Genomic DNA, 21,424 nt, shown 5'->3' with positions numbered 1-21,424 from the left:
GAATGTTGATTTTTATCAGTATAACCTGCTAGTATAAACTGTTAAATTGCATATTGGATACAGAACAAATTTCACTGTGTTGTATTTCCCATTTGTTATGGGAAGAATGTTATGCTCCTTACAGAATGTTTCATGACCTTGTGAATGAATTCTACAGGATATTTTCAACATGTATGTAGGAATGTACAGTATGTTAATAGGAATGTACATAATATATTAAAAGGCACTGGTATCATTTTGGTATCAAGGGTAATATGTTATACCAGAATGATGTCTAGAAGCATATAATGTATGTAAATACATACACATGCAGATGAAAATTCAGGTGGAAGTTGTTTCCAGGATGAATGATACTTTTTGATAGTCAGTTAATCATCCAATCCTTAAAAATCAAATTTAATGACAACATTTTTATGTGACAATATAAGCTGCTGAAACAAAATATTTTGAATAAATTTTCTGGACGTAAAATTCAGTTTTGTTATTGTTCTTAAACTGAGCTTGATATGTCAGACTTTTGCACTGATAAAAATTGCTACACATTTTACTGCTTGCTGTAATTTGTGATGCAGTATTAAATGAAATTGCTTCTGGAAAGTTGTGTTAATGCAGAAACTGACAAGAATAAAGTTCTGTAGTTTGGTAAACATTAAAAAAAAAAAATCAGAAAAATTTTTAGTAATGAAAATCTTAAAATAATGCTTCCCATTGTAAGTAGTGCTAGATTATTTGTATATTATTGCAGAAGACATAGTATGACAAAAACCAACAGTTATTCTTTTTAAAGTGTTGCCTTAGTATGTACTGTACTTTAGAACTTAAGACCAGAAGACAACTGGTTATTACTGTATATTGCCAGTTATTGATATTTAATACAAATAAGCAACTTTCAAGCTGCTTTTTCACTTAATAACTATTTTCAGAATTTCATATCTTTAGTCAAGTTAGGTTTTTATAATCCAGTAGTATTTTTTCCATTGAAAGACAATAATGGAAATTACTGTAACTGGTTGTTATAATTGACAGTACACTAGTCATACAAAATTCTATTGGAAATGTCATTACAGACTTCATAACTTGAGTGAGTACATATGATATCTCTATATTCTCTTACACAGCAAAGTCCATGCCACCTCGAGTAACTCCGAAACCTGCTGGTCCAGCAAATAATGATGCTCAGCGCTTCTTTAGAATTCCTTTCGTAAGGCCAAGTGATCAGCACCGAGGTGATCAGCAACAGAAAGGCTGGTGAGTAAAGAATCACATTACTGTAGTTGCATTCAATATTGACTTTTAAACTAGGGTATACCTTCATTGCTTGTGGATGGTAAGTATTATTTTCAATTGTCTCTGCCCTAACTGTGCCTTTAATTTGACATAACTGTTGAAAGAGTACAGGTATTCTTTTAACGCATTCTATGTTTAAATCATCGTTTGACTTAATACTACAGGTTTGTTGCAGTATCCTTTCAGCCCCATCTGCATTGCCCTCTGCCTTTCGCTTTTTGTCCCACTTGTTTGGTCATATCCCACATATCTGTTCACCCTCTTTAACACCGTATGTTTCTTATTATGTAAGAACATTCTTGCCACCCATATGAAAGTTCAAAATGTGATTTATTGATCTCACAATATTGTAGAGAAACTATGTATTAAAACTTTGTTTAGAGAACAAGAAAAGCTTGTGGTATGTAATGATCAGAATTCGATCAAAGATAGGAGGTAGAGAAAGATATGGTGTAGGATTTGGTTCTTGGAATGAATGAGATTGGGAAGAGTCTTAAGGAAATAGGTTTTGATAGGAACTCGGCTGTTGAGTAGGTGTAGTTCAATAAGATTTTTTAAGATTTCTGTACACTTGTACTTGGAAAGAGAAAATAGCAAATAAAGTTTTCACGAGTGTAATGGTGGTAGAAAAAATGTGAAATATACCGTATATTTTTGTGTAAAAGGCGACCTTTACATAAAATGAGGTAAAAAATGATGACAAATTTTCATGAATTTATCTCATATCTGTAGTATGAGACGACTGCTAAGTTACAAAACCATCTGTGTATAGGCTAGCATTTGCAACAAGAGGTATCTTATGAAATAATGGTTATGTAAAGATGATGTTATTACAGATGCTGTTTTACTTACTGTTTCCTTAGAAATTCAAAATACCGTATATACTCACATATCATGTGACTTTTGAAGATCTAATTTTGAAGCTAATTTTAAAGGGGTGCGTCGCATCATACACAAAATATAAAATTAGCGAATGTAATATTCACATATTAGTAGCATATTATAAATTACAAACATAATGAATATACATCTTTTCCATGGATCTTTTAATGAGTTATGCTTTACTTCACTGTATCCAGTACTGTAATATTGTATGTATATATGTATTACTAATTGTATTATAAAATACAAACATAGCGATCATGCGCCACTTGTATTGTTTAAGTTTTCCTGAACGTGGACAACGATACCTTCCGGGAATTTTTTTTAGGCATCAATTCAATTTCCGTTTAAAGAAGGTTTCGTCCCATTTGCCATACACGTTAAAACAATAGTAAAATGTGTTCTTTTATGCCCAGCAGTTTTCATTAAAATATTTTTCTCTCCAGTATTATTTACGGTCGAGTTTGATGGCATATTTAAGTTTAGGGGTTTCATCCATGTTGCCAATGCACGATAATTTATAGTCATTAGTGCTTGAACATTGTTTGTTTCCTCAGCTTCAGCTACAACTTGCAGCTTAAATTTATCAATATATTTCCTTGTGATCTTTTCTCCATAGCAAATAAGGGTATACTGTAATGTAAAATATATATCAGTCCTATTCTACTTAACGTCATTTGTAACATAACTACAGTAATTGTTTAGCATTGTACGATGGTTGAGATGCAAGCAAAACAGCTGTTGTTATCCGTGTTCATAGCAAAACAGTTGTTTCTCATTCGGTTGTTTATGGCTGTACATACTGTACTCGTTTACTCAACAAGTATAATGTAACTAACAAAACTTTTATCATTCCCTTTTACTTTTTTAAACTAGAAGATGGGATAAAGAGATGGAGTAAGTAGGTTAGTCCACAGTAATCTGGTCTCTCAAAAAAGGAACTCGCACGATACACAAGATATGTGATAAAATAATTTTTTATGGGTGAAAATTTAGGGGTCGCACAATTTTTAATGAAAAATTAATATTATGTTATCCTAAATGTTATTACTACCATAATTATACTATATTACCTAAAGCTAAAGGTTGATGTGGGCGCAACCATAACTCGATGTTTACATTTTGTCAGCTGGCTGGCCTTGCATAGATAAGAGTTGATTTCATTGATATGGAATTATTCCTTGAATAGGCTATTTATAATGAAGATATGCCAATAATATATAAGGTAAAAATGGTATCTTTATTATCACTTTATTTCATAATGTGAATCTTTTCATGCATGTTGGTGGTTATCGCACCAAGGCCGAGGCTAGCCTGCCGATAAACATCACTTAGAATTCAAGGTTTGATTTTTAGAATGGTAGTATAAGACAGCCCCAATTTTTAGGGGTGAATTTTATGATTTAAAGGTCGTCTTATACGGGGAAATATACGGTAAGTGCTATCAGTGTAATTAAGGCAAGTGAGTTTTGATAAGAAAAATTGAAAATAGCAGAGAGAGAGAGAGAGGTTGACAAAGCTTTTATTTACCAAAACAAAAACCCTCATAGGAAAAACATGGACAAAGACTCATAAGTTAGTTGACTGGGAACCCTCAAAATTACCAGAGTTAAGAACAAAACAGTGGATGATTAGAGGGACAACAGACATGGAGATAAGATACTTACAAAGATCTAAGAGGGAGAGAAACTGTAAAGGGCTGGTAAAAAAGTTTACCACAGAGGCTAGGTAAAGATTTAGATTCAAGATCAAGGCAATCAGCAAAGTGTTGCTTTAGGAATACAGGTACTCTACTTTAAAAGCTTAATGGGGAAATAATATAGAGAAATGGCTTTTAAAATAAAGGATGGAAGTAGAGAGATGCCCTAAAAAATGCAACCATTTGTTGATGGAGTGCTTATTTTGAAGAGTTGTTGAATGTAGGGTAGAGGCGAGGCAAAGTTTAAAGATGCGTGACTGAAAAGAAGGCTAAAAATGAAAGGGAGTAATTAAAAGGTTGGAAAATGCAAAGGCGTGTAGAGTTAATGGGATTATGAGTTGGGCAATTCTGTCCATTGATGAAAGCATAATTGAGTTCCTGACAAGGATGTGCAAGTTTTTGAAGAAAAGAAAAGTTCCCAAGGAATGAGTGAGAGGAAAAATTGTTCCTTTGTAGAAAGGGACAAGTGATAGAGGTAATTGCAAGAAGCATAGGGCTAGAGCATGACCAAGTATACCTGGATATGTATGATAGGATTGTGGTTGAGAAAGTGAGACCAAGAACAAGAAGAATAATATGGTATTGGATCAAGAAGAGGATGTTTAGATATAGTGTTGTATAATTTATTTAAGAGTGAAGGGGAAAAGCTTCATATGGACTTATAAAAACCCTGTGATACTATTGATGTATGTAAAGTATTTAAATCTATACACCAGAGATTGACTGGCTTAGTACAAAATAGGTCTAAAAAAAGTTGTTGATTTTCAGTAGCTCTTTAATGTTTTTATGGTTTTAGTGATGCAAAAAGTCAAAGAAATTGGAGATGTAGGTGCTTAGTTGAAGGATAAGGAAAGGATGATAACTGATACAGGCAGTCCCCAGTTATCAGCAATCTGGTTTTTCGGCGCTTGTCTAGTGATGAAAATCAGCGATTTTCAGCACCAACATGCGCCGATTTCTGCTTATCAGCATCAGTAATCGCATATTGGCACCGATACATACCTGACAGAGGCGCTGATAACCGAAAATCAGCGATTTTCAGTTATTGGCGATTTTCGCTCATCGTCACACCATCAGAACGGAACCCCCGCCAACAACTGAGGACTGCCTTACAGTATTTGGTATTGGTACAAATAGGCAATCATTAATCTAGCATTAATTTTGGCAAGTGTAATTTCAAAGTTCCCAGATCGTCTGTGCCAAAGATTTTAAAGAGGAATGTCTTTAAAAGAAGATGCAATGTATGTAGGAATTAGAGATTAATGAGCCAACAGCCTTTTATATAAACTCTTATTTTCTTACTTTCATACAATTATTGTGTCTCTTATATTCAAGGTGTATAGTTACAATGTTTACATATTCTGGGGATGGATGAAATTCTGATTTCATCTGAAGAGTTAAGGTTTTTATCTCCCACCTTTCAGTTTGAATTTTATCAGTCCACCTAATATTGCTATTGCCAAGTTTTTTACTCTTTTATTAATTTAACAAGACTTAATTCCATCCCAAAATCTGTTCTGTTTGATAAGCATTAGTTAATTTTTTTTGTATCCAAATTTAATTTAGTTAATTTTTTTGTATCCAAAAGTTAATTTTTCTCAAAGAGAGCTGTTAGGTAGTGACTTTTTTCCGAAGTGAGAGAAAACAATCATATGGCATTATATTTTTGTATTTCCAGTCAGGATGATGATTTACGTACCAGGTTATGAAGGTTAGTTCTTGTAAATGCTCCGGACTGCTATGATTTTACTTTTGCCAAGTCTTTCTGAAAGGTGCTGAGCTTTTTTAGAGTGACTAATCTATTGTCATTTTTGTTCACAGTGTTTGTTGATTGTTAGTATTTTATTTTATAATTGTATATAATGTGATTTACTAGGGGAAAAATATGATTTAAGAATGTTTCACACCTGCTGAGTGAGATTGAGAGAGGCATAGCTGCAGTGTATTTGTGAAGGTGATTGTAGTTGCAGTGTATTTGTCAAGTCTCAAGCTCTAGTGTTACCATTGGAACTTCAAATTTTAAACATGGGAATAAAGTTTCTGATTGTAGTAAATTTAAACATTTAACCACTAGTAGTTAGTCAATGTAAGTTTAAAGCCATCAAACATCTAACTTAACTATTTTCTTTATTTTTATTTCTTTCCTCTTTTATGGACAGTCCTATCACTTCCTAGACTTGTATATCCTCATATTCTTTTTCCCTTTATGCAAGGGCTAAAGAAAAATAAGTGTCCTTTGCAGGAGTTAAACAAGAGTAATGGATTAGATTTGCAGTATTTCGAGCATTGTAATACTAGATAAAAATGTTTCGTTGGAGCACAAGTGCAGTAAGTACTAAACTCCTTAACCCATGGAAATTAAATTGCCCAGTGTTCTTTTTAAATTTGTGGAAGTTAGGTGCTCGTACTCATTATTCATATATCAGTCAGGTTGATCAGTTACAGAAAAGTTTTTTATTATAAATAGTCACTACAAACTGCATGTGTCATACTTGAAGTCTGCCTCGAAACTGACTTTATACATACATACTTATTAAAAATTATTTTGGTATCTTAGCAGTATGTAACTGTGTTGTTTTGCAGTTTCTGATTTAGCAGGATTTATGGAGAAAGCTGTTTACATTTCTTGCAGTATTTTGAATTTCTGTCCCACTTTCAATCACAAGCTACGCAGAATCCCTTATGGCTCCAGCAATGGAGTTTTTGTTTCTTTTCATCTGTTCCTGTGTTTTTTCACCTTTTGGGTATTCACCTTTTTATAGTTTTACAATCTTTAGAAGCAGCACTTAGAAAGTAAAACAGTTTGACTTAATAGTAGCCAGAAAAATAACTGATGGGAGGTATTAAGACAAAGACTAGTAGAAAAAGTCAGTGTCATGGAAAAGGGAATAGATGGAGACTTAGACCAGATCAGAATGCAGATAAAAGTGCAGACAAAGGAAGTGTAGAGAACTCAGTTCATGTTAAGACTGTTAAAACTTATCTTTTTAAGTAAAAATTTTGCATATAAACATAATGACAAAGATAGATTGGTTAAAGTACTTCTTATAAACACTCATAATGACAATGTTTAAGGAAATTTTGGTATTACAGAACTCTAAGCAATATTTAGTAGATTAGCATTTTGAAATACAGTGAACCCCCTGTATTCACGGGGGATGCGTACCACACACCCCCACAAATGGCTAAAATCTACAAATACTTAAAACCCCTCTAAAAACACTTAGAACTGCCCATTTTGATAGTTTAAACACAAGAAAAACCATGTAAAAATGCTTATTACCTGAGTATTTTAATAGTTGTATCACAAAAAGTGCATTTATTCATGAAAATTATATGAAAATACAGTAATTAGTGAGTATTTCTCAGTGAAAAATTCCATGAACGGGCAAATTTTTCCTCGAATAATGGGTAGATATGTTCCACAGAGAAACCCGCGAATGCATGAGTCCGCGAATCATGAGAACGCGAATACAGGGTTTACTGTACTGTGCTTTAACTCGTATAAATGAATGTAAGGTGAAATACAGTTAAGTAAGGATTGTAGGTCATCTTGCAGAACAAATTGTTGCTGCAATTTCTTGGATAATAGACTGCTCCTGTGGTATGAATTGTTTCAAGAGAGAGGATTTCTCCGAGGCATTTTTCAAGTTATTTCTGTCTGAACATTCAAATTCAGTATTAAACTTGAGTTATTATGCTCAGATGATCAGACTATGAAATTTTTTGGAACCTGGTCTGCGACATTTATGTTGTAATCATATGCAAAAAAATTTTAGAATAATCTGGTATGGCAGTTATTTTATATATATATAATATGCACCTGTTTCCTTAATAAATGCTTTTGGGTAGCAGTTTCAGATACCAAAAATTAGCTTTTGTAAAACTCAAAATTTTTACTTAGTAGCAATTGATTGAATTTTACAATATACATAGCATTGAGCTTTTAAGTCCCCGTAGGAAGGTACCCTGACAATGTGCCTCATGTGACACACTTTACATGATATTAAAGGTTAGTTGCAGCATATCTTGGGCACCAACTGCATTGCTTTGTGCCTTTTACTTTTCATCAGTTCCCCCTGGCCGCAACTATAACCATTGCTAATAAGTCTGAAGGTTTCATTATTGTGGCATGGCAAACTACTGGTGAGCAGTGCAACTGATTTCTTAACAGTAGGATGTGAGGGCATAATAAAACTTTGACTCATTTGCCGTAGCTATAGCTGTCCAGGTGTTTCAACTTTACCATGCTCCAATTCTCATCGTGCATTCATATTATCATTTAAAAAGGATGAGCCTTATAAGAGTCTACAAATGGGACTCAGTGGTCTAGTTAAATTAGGTCATGGTAATTTTATTGTAATGTAATCATAATTATACTGTAGTGATTTTCACATTTCCTATCACAATTAAAGATTGTAGCAATTCACCAAATGTTCATTTTTGAAATTAGGTGTTCCAGAACATTAATGTCATTTAAGAGTGTCTATTAAAGATTTGGTCAAAGTTTGAAAAACTCCTGGAAATACTTATGCAGTCCATGAGTACGGTATACAAAAAGTTTCAGGATCACCATTAGCAGTCAAGTGAGGCACTGTTATTTTATATAAATCCTGGTGCTGTGGGTATTTGTGTCTGATATATACAGTAGATGTAAAAATTTTTTTGTTGTTAATATACTATAACTAATAGATTTGCCTGCTAATTTGAAAATGTCTTCACAGCTGTAAATATCATTATACTGTACTAGATTGATTTCTCAGTTGTTACAAGGTTTCTGATTAAAATTCATTTTTGCAGTGTATAATATAAGTTATGATTCTGAATTTTATTTAAATGATACATTTAGGTCACAGTCAAGAGGGATTTTTAAGAGAGAGTTAGGGAATTGAAGTAGAAAATGGAAATACAAGACGTAAGCTTGAACAAATTTGGTACATAAAGGGCCTGCCAACTATAGTAATAATGTGCCAAACCTGTAAACTGCTCTTACATGGATTGAAAGATGCTCCTCAAATGTTAAACAATGCATACTATCTCCAACATTTCTGTATTTTGAAGACTCTGCACCTAATCAGAGGCAAGGGAGGGAGGGAGGGAGTTAAGCATAAAACCATAATTTGACTAACCATTTTTCCTTTTCATTCTTGTAAGTTATAAGAATACAGCTTGTTGCCTAACCAAGATCTGAACATTGGCATAGATGAGAGGGCACCTGAAATAGAGGAAGGTGCTCCTTTTGATATGTGAGCTAGGTACGTCTAGCTTTTGATAATATGCATCACCCAGCTGATGAATCTGGTAGATTTACCTGTCTGGGTACTTAAAGTTTTGAGTTTTAAGTCCTAATAACCAGTTTCTTGAGACCAAGATGGATGATAATGTTGAGTACAAAAGGGCAGGGCTAGTTGGCATATAGCTGAAGAGGAATTGTATATTTTAGATCCAGTGGTGAGAGTTACCATTCTGTTGAGGAGTATATTTAATCTTAAAAAGCACAATACCAGAATTAAAATTAAAATTAAGTCAAGTTTTTAAGTCAAGTTTTCAAGTACCGGTACTTAAGTAACCAGCTCTAAAAAGGCAAAGGTGTGTATTCTCACAAATACTTTGAGAATCACACCATGCTGTTAGAGGGTATATGCATCAGTACATGCTTTGCAGCTCTGTGCAAGCCATTAAAGCCAAGGATATACTGTACTGTATTCAACATTTTGGGCTAAGTATATGTTGTGAACTGCATATTCAATAATTGCTTTTTCTGTATGTGTGGAAAAAGTATATTATGAAATATATCAAAAAGATTGTTAAATTCATATTTTTGTAGTTCTAATTAACTATGTGTATATAAGAGAGTCATTTGAGGCCAGTGAAAAGTTTCCAGTTGGCTTTGTTCCTTATCAAGTTAGTGACTAAGTACATACATATATGCTGTATTTAACAGGTTAATATTCCAGGCTACAGACTATATCAGAAATAATTTGATTTTCAAGTTAATAATAACTGGTAAGGTAGTTTTTGTACCTTCAGTGAAAACTCCTGCATTCATTGTTCATTTCAAATAGAATTTTTTGCTTTATATTACATAATGTTAATGTAATTTGTAGATTCATGTAAAATGTGACCTAAATGTTTTCCTGTAATCTGTAAGATGTGATTTTTTAGCTGCAAATTTTCTGTAGTAGTAGTAATAGTAGTAGTAGTATGAAGCTTATTCTTTTTTTTTTTTTAAGTTGATTTCCTTGTTTTAATGTTTCTTGATCTAGTAATATGTGGGAAAATCATTAATTTTATCAGGTGGTATGCTCATTTTGATGGGGATTGGATTGCCAGGCAGATGGAGCTTCATCCAGATAAGCCTCCAATACTCCTTATTGCAGGTGAGGTGTGATAAATTATATCTGTTTTGCAATTTAATAATGTGCCAGTATTGTCTGTAGGTTAGGGACACCAATAAACAGTAGCACTATTGATGTCATTTTTGTTAGGTACATCAATAAACAGTAGCACTATTGAAAACATTTTTATGATCCAGTGTATTTAATTCAGTGGGCTTGCATTTCTTCATTAATCCTTTGATATTCTAATGATGATGAATGATGCCAATGAAAATTTTAATTTTGTGAACTTCAGTGTTGTTTTGACATTTTGTTATTTTAATTTTTGGAACATATCGTAGTAAAGTATGTGTATTCAGCATTAAAATGATATTGAACCCTGCTTTATACCATAAAAAATTAATTCACAGTAAGCAATAATCAGTTTTTGTGTGATTTGCCACTGATGAATTTATGAACCCCCTGTTTTAGGTCATTTGTCTTTACTTTACTACAATACTGTTCTCCAGCGTGGATGTCTACTTCTGCCAGAAATTTCTCTCTTTTAGGTTGAGTGGTTCGTGGTGGTAAGTTTCGGTTTCTAATAACAGTTATGACTTGGAAACAGAGACCTTTCACTTTCACAATTGATCCCTGATCCTCCTTCTGTGGAGAGCAACCAGATTGGCTGAACTGCAGCACTAATTTACAGTACACGTGCCTCGCTTTCGAACTTCTGTTCCAGAGGTCCCTTTGTTCCTCACACCATTGGACTGTGGAACAGTCTCCCAGAGGATTTCGTGTAACAGGAACTTCAAAAGTTCAAATCAAGATGCAACGCTTTACTACCTACAATAGTTCTCCTTATATTTTAATCATTTATGTACATTTTTATCTATTTATTATTTTGTTAATTCATTTTTCTTATCTGATCTCATCTTTGTGTATTTCCCATTACCTTCAGTTACCCATTCCTAATGAACACCAGATTCTTTGGAAGCTTGAATTTCAAGTCAGTAGTTCCTTGTGGGCTTGTTCCATATTCATGTTCTGACTAATATAATATAATAATAATGTTAGTCCATCCTATTGTGTGGGCCTGCGATTTTGCTTGCACTTTCCACTGGGTAGAATTGTGATAACCAGTAAATACTTAGATATTGTACAGTGAATAGCTAGATATTTTACTGAACCATCTCTGGTTTACTTTTTGAGTGTGGGCTGCCTCTCATCTCAATGGACAAGGAGGCAGCATCATGAAACAGTCGTGGGTAATCTCAGCACTGAAGGACAGACACAAACTCCCCTTCAGGGACCATCACTCACCTCGCTCCCCACACCTGATTCCATAACCAATTTATCTCTGCAGCTCAACCAGTCCTGGGCTCTGTAGGCAGAAGTTGAGACTGCTGCAGAAGGGGGTTATCAAGATTGTTCAGGATCAGTAGTCATAGAGACACTAACCACTATGGAGACAGCACATTCAGTGTTAACATTCTGTCAGAAGGAAACTTCATGATCTTAGGTCAAACCTTCAAGACATGTACTTTCAGATCCCAGTTCTTCAGGAATCAATGAATTTCCTTCAGTTCATGTGCTTAGGGAGGGTCTTCTAGTTCAGTGCTGTCTGCTTCAGGCTAGCAACAGCTCCCCAGGTGTTCACTAGGGTCTTTGCCCTGTCTCAGCTTGGGCTTACTCAGAAGGAATCCACCTGTTGTATTGCCTGGACAAATGGCTCATCCTCACTTACTCAAAAGGCAAACTACTTCAGGACAAGCAGTGACTCCTGTCCCCTTGCCAGAGTCTGGATTTGCTGGTGAACTGGTGGAAGTCTGACCTGATTCTCAAGCAGCAGACCAAGTACTTGGGGATGAGGCTAACACCATAGCAATGAAAGCCTTCCCAGCAACTTCCCAGATAGACAGCCTCAAGGAAGTTGCAAGACAATTTACTGGTGGGTGAAGAACAACTGATTCAACTATGGCATGTGATCCTGGGTCATCTCACCTGCCTGAAGAAACTTGCACTGAACAGGAGAAGCCATCTTAGATCCATGCAATGGCAACTGAAATGTCATTGGTCCACCCAGGGACAAACCCCACCACCACCAGGTTCCCCTCAGTGAGGAGGTTCAGGAAGACCTGGCATGGAGGCTCTTGGAGAAAAGCCTTCCTCAGAGGTCTCCCTAAGCTCTCCTGCTCTGAAGATGCTCCTCTTCACAGACACCTCCCACAAAAGCTGGGGAGCTAACTTAAGAGACGAGTTTGTTTCCGGGATGTGGACCCTGGACTTGCAAAAATTGTACATCAACAAAGTGGAAATGACAGCAGTGTGACTGGCACTGCAGACATTCCAACATCATCTGCAAGTACACTCAGTGGTAGCCATGACTGAGAACACAACAGCGGTAGCTTAGGTCAACAAGCAAGGGGAAATGGCTTCTCCTTCGCTTTACCAGCCAGGTGTCCAGATCCATGATTTGGCTTCAATGTGCTTAATCAAACTGAAGGCCAGTACATTCCTGGTAAAAAGGACATTATAGTCAACCAGCTGAGATGATCTGTTCACCACCAGGCTAAATTGAAAGCTCCCTGATACCAGACCTGTAGGTGGCACTGCAAGACACATTCCAACATCCATGGGACAATATGAACATATAAGTCTTTCCCCTGTTTAGTCTTCTCTGCCATGTGATATAAACAGTGTATTTATCACCTCAAGCCTTCATGTGACACTGATGGCTCCTCACAGCCCACATGATGAGTGGTACGCAGACCTTCTGTCTCTCCTAGTAGACATACCAAGAGTCCTCCCTGTTTGGCCCACTATTCTCTTGCAACCACACACCTGGAGGTTCCATGAATAAGTGCAATCCAATTGCTGCAACTTCGAGTGAGTTTATCCAGCAACACTTGCTGTAGAAGGGCTTTTCTCAAAAATCAGCAAAAAGATGTCTGTTCCCTCCATCTCTCCTCATTGAATGCCTGTCTGGGAAAGTGAGCCATCTTCTGCGATTGGTGTCATAGAAGTCTTCTTGGTGGTCCTTTTTCAAGAAAAGGGTCTTTCAGTGTCCTCCATTAAGGGTTATTAAGCAGCTCTCTCTCAGCGTGGGAACTGACCTTGTTTATCTAAAGCCTGAGAGTCACCCCTTACAAACTTCTGTCCTGTTCCTTGGACATGGATCTCACCTTAAAGATGTTTCTTCACACTCAGCTCCTGCCAAGTTTCTTCACACTCAGCTCCTGCCTTGGCAAAGAGAGCCTGGAAACCCCACAGGTTTTACTATTCCATATTGCACTCAAAAGGTTGGGGCTTGCTCTTCTCCTTCATTTTTGAGTTGGTTGCTAAAACACCAAATCCCTCAGTTAAGGACACAAGATGCTAGAGTTTCTCAGTTCCCTCTCTCCAGGATTTTTTGGTGGAGACCCAGCTGAGATGCTGTAATGCCCAGTTCATCCCCCGAGATATTACTTTAAAAGTACAAAACTCTGCCTTAAGAGTGTAAGCACGTGTTTATGGGCACAGGGCATTACAAGAAGGAAACCTCTCAGATTACAATACTGTATCCTTCTGGGTATGGGTACCTTCCTTGTTAGTCAGTACAACAGCTGGTCCAGCACATCCTCTGAAGGATACTCTATATATGAAAAGCTCTAGTCATATACCTAGGAAAAGTACAAAGTACTTTGAAAATTTGACATTATTAGCTGGATGATTCTTTAAAAGGAAATCACTAAGCATAGGGATTAATTAGAGGTTAGGTAGTAGATTGTAAGTTAAATTCACTTGGGAACAAACTGTTACATTTAACACTTTTAAATTTTAAATAAGGAAACACATGGGTGGTATTCATCTTACTAATAGCTTTAAATTTTACTAAGGTTTCTTAGTGTGCAGTTAATCACAAAAACAACTTTTATCCTTATTAAAATATGCCTTGTTTTCAGTGAAGCAAGCATAGTTTTTTCATAGAAAACAATAGATATTGAGCTCAAGTGAGTACTCACATTTTAAATGAATGGCAAACCTGTTTAGATGAGGTTTCAAAATCCAGATAGCTAAGGTGTCACCTGCAAGCCACAGGTTAAATGAAATTGTAATAAATGAAACATTGTTATTTTATAGAAACTTGAGGGACTTTTTATGGTTTAAGAGTGTAGCTTACTTGTTTTAACTACTGTATATTACTCTCTAACAGGTCGTGACGACATGCAGATGTGTGAACTTAGTTTAGAAGAAACTGGACTTACTAGGAAACGTGGTGCTGAAATTCTTGACCATGAGTTTGAGAAAGAATGGTCACGTCATGGTGGCAAGCCATACCAGCGAGCAAACAATAGGCGACGTTGAAAATAAGTAGATTCCCATATTAACAAAATAAACTGTAAATTTTCCAAAATGGTTAATTGTAAATTTTATCTTTTTGGAAGATGGAGATATATAAAATTGTTGTGATTCATTGATATAGACTATATTGGGACATTTTAAATTGTTATCTCAACGAATGTAGTTTGAAAATGCATGAAATTTTTTTGTTATTATTTTAATGATTAGCCATCAGTCTGGGCATTTTAAAGGAAAACTTTTTATTAAAGCAATTCTTATTAGAATTACTCGAGTTTTGCTAGTCAACACAAATTGATCCCTCCAGAAATCTATGTCAGTTGTGATTCAGTGAATAGATTTGTCCTAAGTTTAATTTTTTACTCTTCATAAGGAAAATTGTCAATGTTTTATATTCTGTTAAACTTTGGAACACAGACAACTATAGAACATTAATTTTTGTGACAAGGGATATATCTGTGGTGCTGTGATTGAAAATGAAATGTCTAATTGTAAATTTGTATGGTATAAACTAGAATTGCCTTGAGATAAACAGCCTTATTTTATATTTTACCCACTCTGGGAGTTGGCTCTTTTCCTACTTTTATAGGAAGCATTGTTTACCTTCTTAAGTGAGTTAAGCAAAAAACACATCTAAGTGGTATGTATTTTCTGTGACTGTATACTATAGCAAAATCATTCTAATTGTTGCACTATACCTAACAACATTATGATAAAGACTTTAGTGCCAAGATGCTTTATAATGGTGTGGGTGGAAAACATTGCAGTATGATTCTTTTAGATTTTGTTTTACTATGTGGTATAAATGTCACTACTTTATACTGTACTCTATGAGGGCTTAAAAAACAAGAGAATTTGGATGAATAGTGATACAAGTACAGCAAACTAATTCATTATGCAAAAACTGCTAAACTTATCCAGGTTTATTCTTTAATAAAATTTCTGGACTATTACATTAGCTTGGGATTCAGAAGACTAAAATAGACTTAAAAGGGCATTTAACAGATGTTTATCCCACTTTGGCAATTTAGAAATTCTCTTGTAGAAGTGTTCCAGTTCTGTAAACTTTCATATCAGAAACTTATATTCATATTTTATTTGTTTAAATGCATCAGCTTCATAATACTATAAAATGCACCTCAATAATAATTTTAGAAAAAGTCATTCCTTTGTACATTTGTCATTCCTCTTGGTGTCATGGGTAATAAATATAAATCTAGATTTTATACATTTCATTAAATGTTAAATTCCATTAGGTTTGTTCAAAACAAATTTTTTACATGAAAATGTTAAGGAATTTGACAAGATATAACAACTTTCTACTATAAGGCACACGCCATTTTTGTTATTTGGTAGTGTTCAATATATTCTTTTAAGTCTTAGATGGATCCATTTCATAGTTTTAGTTTCCTTCCGTTGAAAAATTGACTGAAATCATTTCTTGTCTTTTCCATTGACAAATTTTACCAGTAATGCTAAATACCTTGATTTATAGTGAGCAAAGGCAGAGGGGTTGGGAGGGGAACATTATATTTTGTTTTAGTTACAGAGTTCAAGACTGGTGGGGTAATAATGGTAGAGAAACCACTGTGTATGTCAGATTTGTATGAAACATAGATAACCTTGTGTGGCAGTATTTTATGTACCCTACCTTTTCCACATGGACCGCTTCGGCTGTACACGTTCCTTTCAGTGTTGTAGATAATTCTATTCTAAGGTTAATGATGGACAGAACATATGAGCTGCCAACTGAATTTTTTTTTTTTATTTGTGTAGAAGTTTTAATAGTCATTGCCAATTTTGGCTGGGATGCTTCTAGTGGTATGGTCTTTGATGCATATGTTGATTGTAGAAGAATATTTTTTTATATAAGTTATGTTTTACATTTATGTGCTTGGATAATTTCTTTTACTTGAAACAGTTGTGATTGTTGAAGAAATTCCTTAATTTGCCTCCAGGTTTAATGCTTCGAACTTGAGTAAAGTATATTCAAGAGTTATTTTGTAAACATGAAACTTGACAAAAAGTTCCTTCCATCTTGAATGTGTATATCATGTAATTTTGTAGTTTTTTACAAGTGAATCATATGCATGTGGTGTACATGTTCTTGATTTTTATTTTTGTTTGATAATCTGTAATCTGACCTGGCAATATATTTTCCCACTTAACATTCATATATTGTGAATAAAGAAGATTAACATTTATTTATAGAATTTTAACCTTTGATGATATTTATGGATTACTGTAGGAATCATAAATTAACAGCCACTGTTTATTCTTGGAAGTTATTTTGTTTTTATTTTTCATATATAATTTTTAGCATTCCTTTGGCAAGTAACCTGTTAAATTTTTTCAATTTATTTCCCACTATTCAGTGGTGTCAATTTTCTTAATATTTTAAATTTTACTCAATTGAAATACAAACGACCATATTTTATGAAGTTTATTATTAATAATAGAGGTAATTTGTCAATTTTTATAACCACAAGCCCCTGAAAAATCATATATAGTAGGTAACTTTTTATACAGGTAAAAGTAACATGGTTTTTAATTCAGATAGTTCAATTTCATGCTAATTGAGTTACTGATTGGATGTGGATTGTACATCACTTAAGCTTTCCTTAATAAAGAAATGAGAACATTTTATTTTAATTCTTACCTGGGATTTGTTAGTTTCCCCCAAACTCTTAAATGCTCGTTTGATAGCTCCATCAATCAGTGAGCGAATGATGAATGTTTCCTTTCATGTATATCTTGTCAGATGAGAATCAATGTCTAATGTTACTGCTGCTGTCTCAAGCTTCACTGGCCTGCCTTGCCTGTGGGGTCAATGATGGAGAATAGATAAGCACAGCATTTATGCAATTTTCATTATCAACAAGTAATGTTGGGTTAATGAATAAGTGATGTTAATGAGTATCAGTAACTTGTTTAAAGATGAAATAAATGCTGTATATTCCAGAACTACACCTATCCAGCCTTGATGATAGATCTGAATGAAATGCAAGGGATGGTTTTTACAGCAGTGATCATTTTCCCATCATAATTACGTCTGCAAAATTGTCCAACACCTTAACCACTGTGCAGTAACAAACAGATGAATGAATACAGTATAAATAAACTGTACACTAGAAACATGGCAGCTTTTCATTACATTAGCAATCATGATGAAACTTATTTCATAACTATCGCAGATGCAGCAAAAAAATCCATTTAACCAAAGCTCCTTGGTGATCAGGAAAACTGACTTAAAAAACAATGAACATGAAGACACAACACACTCGACAGAAGATGCAACACAATAAACAGTATGCATATACGAGGACATAACTCAGTCTAGTATAAATAGTACTAGAAGTATATATAGTATATATGTATATATATATATTATATATATATATTTTAAAACCCTATATAAACTGTGCACAGTACCAAGTTTCAGGGTTAAATTCTGTCTTGAGCAAACAAACTGAGATGCTGGTAAAAATTTTTTATATTTATATCCAATACAGTATACTGATTTATCTGCTGAGCTAGATATGAATCAAAATCCAGTTGCTTTTTCCAAATGGAAACTGAACTAACACTAAATTGCTTCATGCAGCCAATATCATGAAAGTCAAGAGTGTTAACTATCTATAAATTTAATAATCGGCCAGCCCTATGAGAGTCAAGTATTTCAACTCAGTGGTCTGGTTAATCTATAATAATAATGCAACTAATCATAAAATTACTGTAGGAGGCTGGAACTATAGTTTGACCTGGAAGTACAACTGACACAAGCTGCGAAATTAACATTATGAACCAAAATTTTTCAAGAGCAGACCAAACTCTCATCAAAATTGAAATACTGCATTTCCAGTGCATTATCTTTTTCTGAGTGGAATCCAGTAATAATGTCACAATATTAATTTCTACCCCACAATACCTGCTGAACCTAATGATAACAAAAAAGTGGAAATATAAACACCATGCCTTATAAAGAAATGTAAGGATAAGGTAATACAGTCACCTTTCAGTAATATAGTACAGTACAGTACTTCTCTGAGTATATACTCCGGGGGTTTAATACTTGAAAAAAATAGTCAAATCAACGTAAGGTTTTTTACATTAACCCTTTAACAGAATGATTAACCAGGTCAAACAAGCATTCACTGAGTTGGTCCAGAATTTGAAGTCCACGGATTTGGCAATCTAATTAATAACTAAACAGTCACTGAGGAAAACCCAATCTGTTTTACAAAACTAATGAAAAAATGCCGATTTTGACAGAATATCTTCAACCAAGCATAATAATATCATTTCACTTTCCACAATACCTGCTGAACCTAATGATAACAAAGAAGTGGAAATATAAAAACCGTGCCTTATAAAGAAATGTAAGGATAAGGTAATACAACGTCACCTTTCAGTAATACAGTACAGTACAGTACTTCTCTTGAGTTATACTCCGGGGGTTAACACTTGAAAAAAAGTCAAATCGCCATAAGGTTTTTTACATTAACCCTTAAACAGAATGATTAACCAGGTCAAACAAGCATTCACTGAGTTGGTCCAGAATTTGGAGTCAACAGATTTGGCAATCTAATTAATAACTAAACAGTCACTAAGGTAAACCCAATCTGTTTTACAAAACTAATGAAAAAATGCCAACCAAGCAAAATAATATCATCATTTCACTTTCCAGTGCGTTATCAAGGCAGTCTCCCAATTCCATATTTGTGACCCAGGCTTCTCTTCCTTTGTGAAGGCAAGTCCTATAGAGAGGCTGCCCACAGTACATCGATTCATTATGAAGAGCTGATCTGCTTTTGATACAGCGTGCAGACAGAAATATGCTGACGATAACAATGCCATAAGCAATATGGACCACATGGTTCAGGTGATGTCAGTGAGTCTCAACCACAGAGTAGGCAAGGGTGCTCCTCGATGGCTACCAAGGTGCATCAGAGGAATGTGGCCCCCACAGAGCTCCATCCCACAAAAAAAGAAATTGGTATACATGTGAATTAGGAAACATACTTCTACACTTCTACACTACATACCAAAACATATGGGAAAAATAATAATACAGTAATGATCTAAAATACTGTACACATGACTGTTCTTCATCTTACTTATGGTGATGAGTCATGGAATTATGAAGAGACTTAAAATGAGACAAAAGAAGAAATAGTTGTTTTAACAATGGCACATGTGACGCACAGGTTGTAAGAGATGGTGGCAAAAACAAAGGGTATGTAAATACCATAAAAAAAAATTGCAAAAGGTACACAAGTTATTGTGCGTATAGCCTACTGTACCTTATACTAGGGAATGTCATTTAACATAAACAAATAAGCACAGTAAAACTTTTTTACGTACAAACATGGTAAACAAAAAATGGAAAAGGACAGAGGTATATGCTGTACATATTTTCTTAGATGAAAATGATATTTATGTGAAAATGGATGAAAAATTTTAAAAACATACAAGTAAATTACATGCATGTAATATTAATATGCAAAACATTACCATATAAAAAAATGGTATTTATGGAAACATTGACATATACAATGGCAAAGGATAGCAGTGAACAAAAATCTACTTGCAACAATTTAAATGAGAACTACGCAATTGTTCAGAAATATTAAGTTCAGTACACTGTTTTCACTAAACATCCTATCATAAGTGTATGTATTTATTGCTTTCATTGCTTGGTACCTATGTATTTTCATTGTTTAGTCTCACTAATATCGTACATGTTCACAAGTGACTAGTTGTCAACTGCATGATGACTTTGCTGTTGGTTTGTTGTAGACAAGAGCTGAATTTGCCACCTTAACATGGAGAAGGTGATAGGGGAAATCTCCTCATCTTCCAGATAGGCTTAGTTTAAGCCTGTCCACTGATAACTAGTCTTCGCTGCTGTGTATAACTTAAAGGCTTTGATTTTTCTATTGATGACCAGGTATGGGCCTCTGTATGAAGGGTGGGGGAGGGGTTGTGGGCTTCATTTCTAATGGATATGAAACAATATGTGCTATGTTGGTTTTGGAATGAGTGGTTTTTCTTAGAGTCTGTACATTCAGATATACAATCTGAATCTTCTGCCTTTTCATAGTCTCCAATTCTCTGTCTGGGTGACTGTCATTGCCATCAGGAAAGAATCCACTTGGTACACAGATGCACTGACTCCTTGTCTTGGGGCCCCACATAGACCTATTAATTACCCAAGGTAGTTGTGCTTTCCAATCAGGGCCATTGCACTTTGCAATAAGCACTGCTTTGGGTGATTGGTGGGTTGTATGCTGTGGTACTGTGTATGTTTGACACCCAGTAATAAGGCTACGGTGGTCAATGTTTCAAAGGTGAAAGCTGGCCCTATTTTGGAGGTGATGTCGCCAGGTATGCCAAAACAGCTGACAGAGCCATTGAGAAGTGCTTCTATATAAGCACTTGCTGTCACTTTTCACACAACTGTTGGAAGCAATCCAACCATCATGTGCTTCTTTCTGTTCCTGTGAAGATGTATCTTAACCCATTGGAGGGGGTTAGGGGTACCACAACATCTACGTTGACACACAGTGGGGAGGGAATTCCCCGATCCTGAATCCTATGTGATGTATTAATTTGATTGTTTGGTGCTTGATGCGCTGTTTATCCCACTTTTTATGACCTTTTGCTCTGTGCTTCATGAATTTTTCTTACTTTTCTGTTACTAGTTTGGCTGTCTTTCTGCCAGATGGATAAGCAAGTCCATGGATGAGTTGGAACACTATTTCTTCCGTAGAGCTCTCGGCACTAGTGGGTGCCAGCAGCCAGTGCTGGTGTTGCAGAGAATTATTATGCCCCTGACACCTGTGGGAATGTCCTTCATTTCCAGTTCCTTTTGGGAGTGCAACAGCTGTGTGTT

The 21,424-nt window shown here is 35.0% G+C and overlaps 1 protein-coding gene across 21 annotated transcripts in view; it reads left to right on the top strand.

Annotated features, from left to right (window-relative positions):
- jar (Myosin heavy chain 95F jaguar) overlaps positions 1-17,170 on the top strand; it is a 194,118-nt gene extending 176,948 nt beyond the window's left edge. For 18 of the 21 annotated variants that reach the window (XM_067129027.1, XM_067129024.1, XM_067129018.1 and 15 more), the window contains 3 exons: positions 1,119-1,248; positions 10,166-10,248; positions 14,384-17,170. In XM_067129027.1, the coding sequence (XP_066985128.1) occupies positions 1,119-1,248; positions 10,166-10,248; positions 14,384-14,535 (365 nt within the window). In that variant the 3' untranslated portion in view covers positions 14,536-17,170. Of the gene's footprint in view, positions 1-1,118; positions 1,249-5,546; positions 5,580-10,165; positions 10,249-14,383 lie in introns of all 21 variants that reach the window. The other 3 variants (XM_067129031.1, XM_067129030.1, XM_067129033.1) reach the window with 2 other exon arrangements.
- Positions 17,171-21,424: the final 4,254 nt, after the last annotated feature.

The sequence above is a fragment of the Macrobrachium rosenbergii genome, chromosome 27, assembly GCF_040412425.1.
Source record: "Macrobrachium rosenbergii isolate ZJJX-2024 chromosome 27, ASM4041242v1, whole genome shotgun sequence".
Classification (NCBI taxonomy): Eukaryota; Metazoa; Arthropoda; class Malacostraca; order Decapoda; family Palaemonidae; genus Macrobrachium; species Macrobrachium rosenbergii.
The sequence above is the reverse complement of the archived record's forward strand: the minus strand, read 5'-3'. Positions and strand labels throughout refer to the sequence as shown.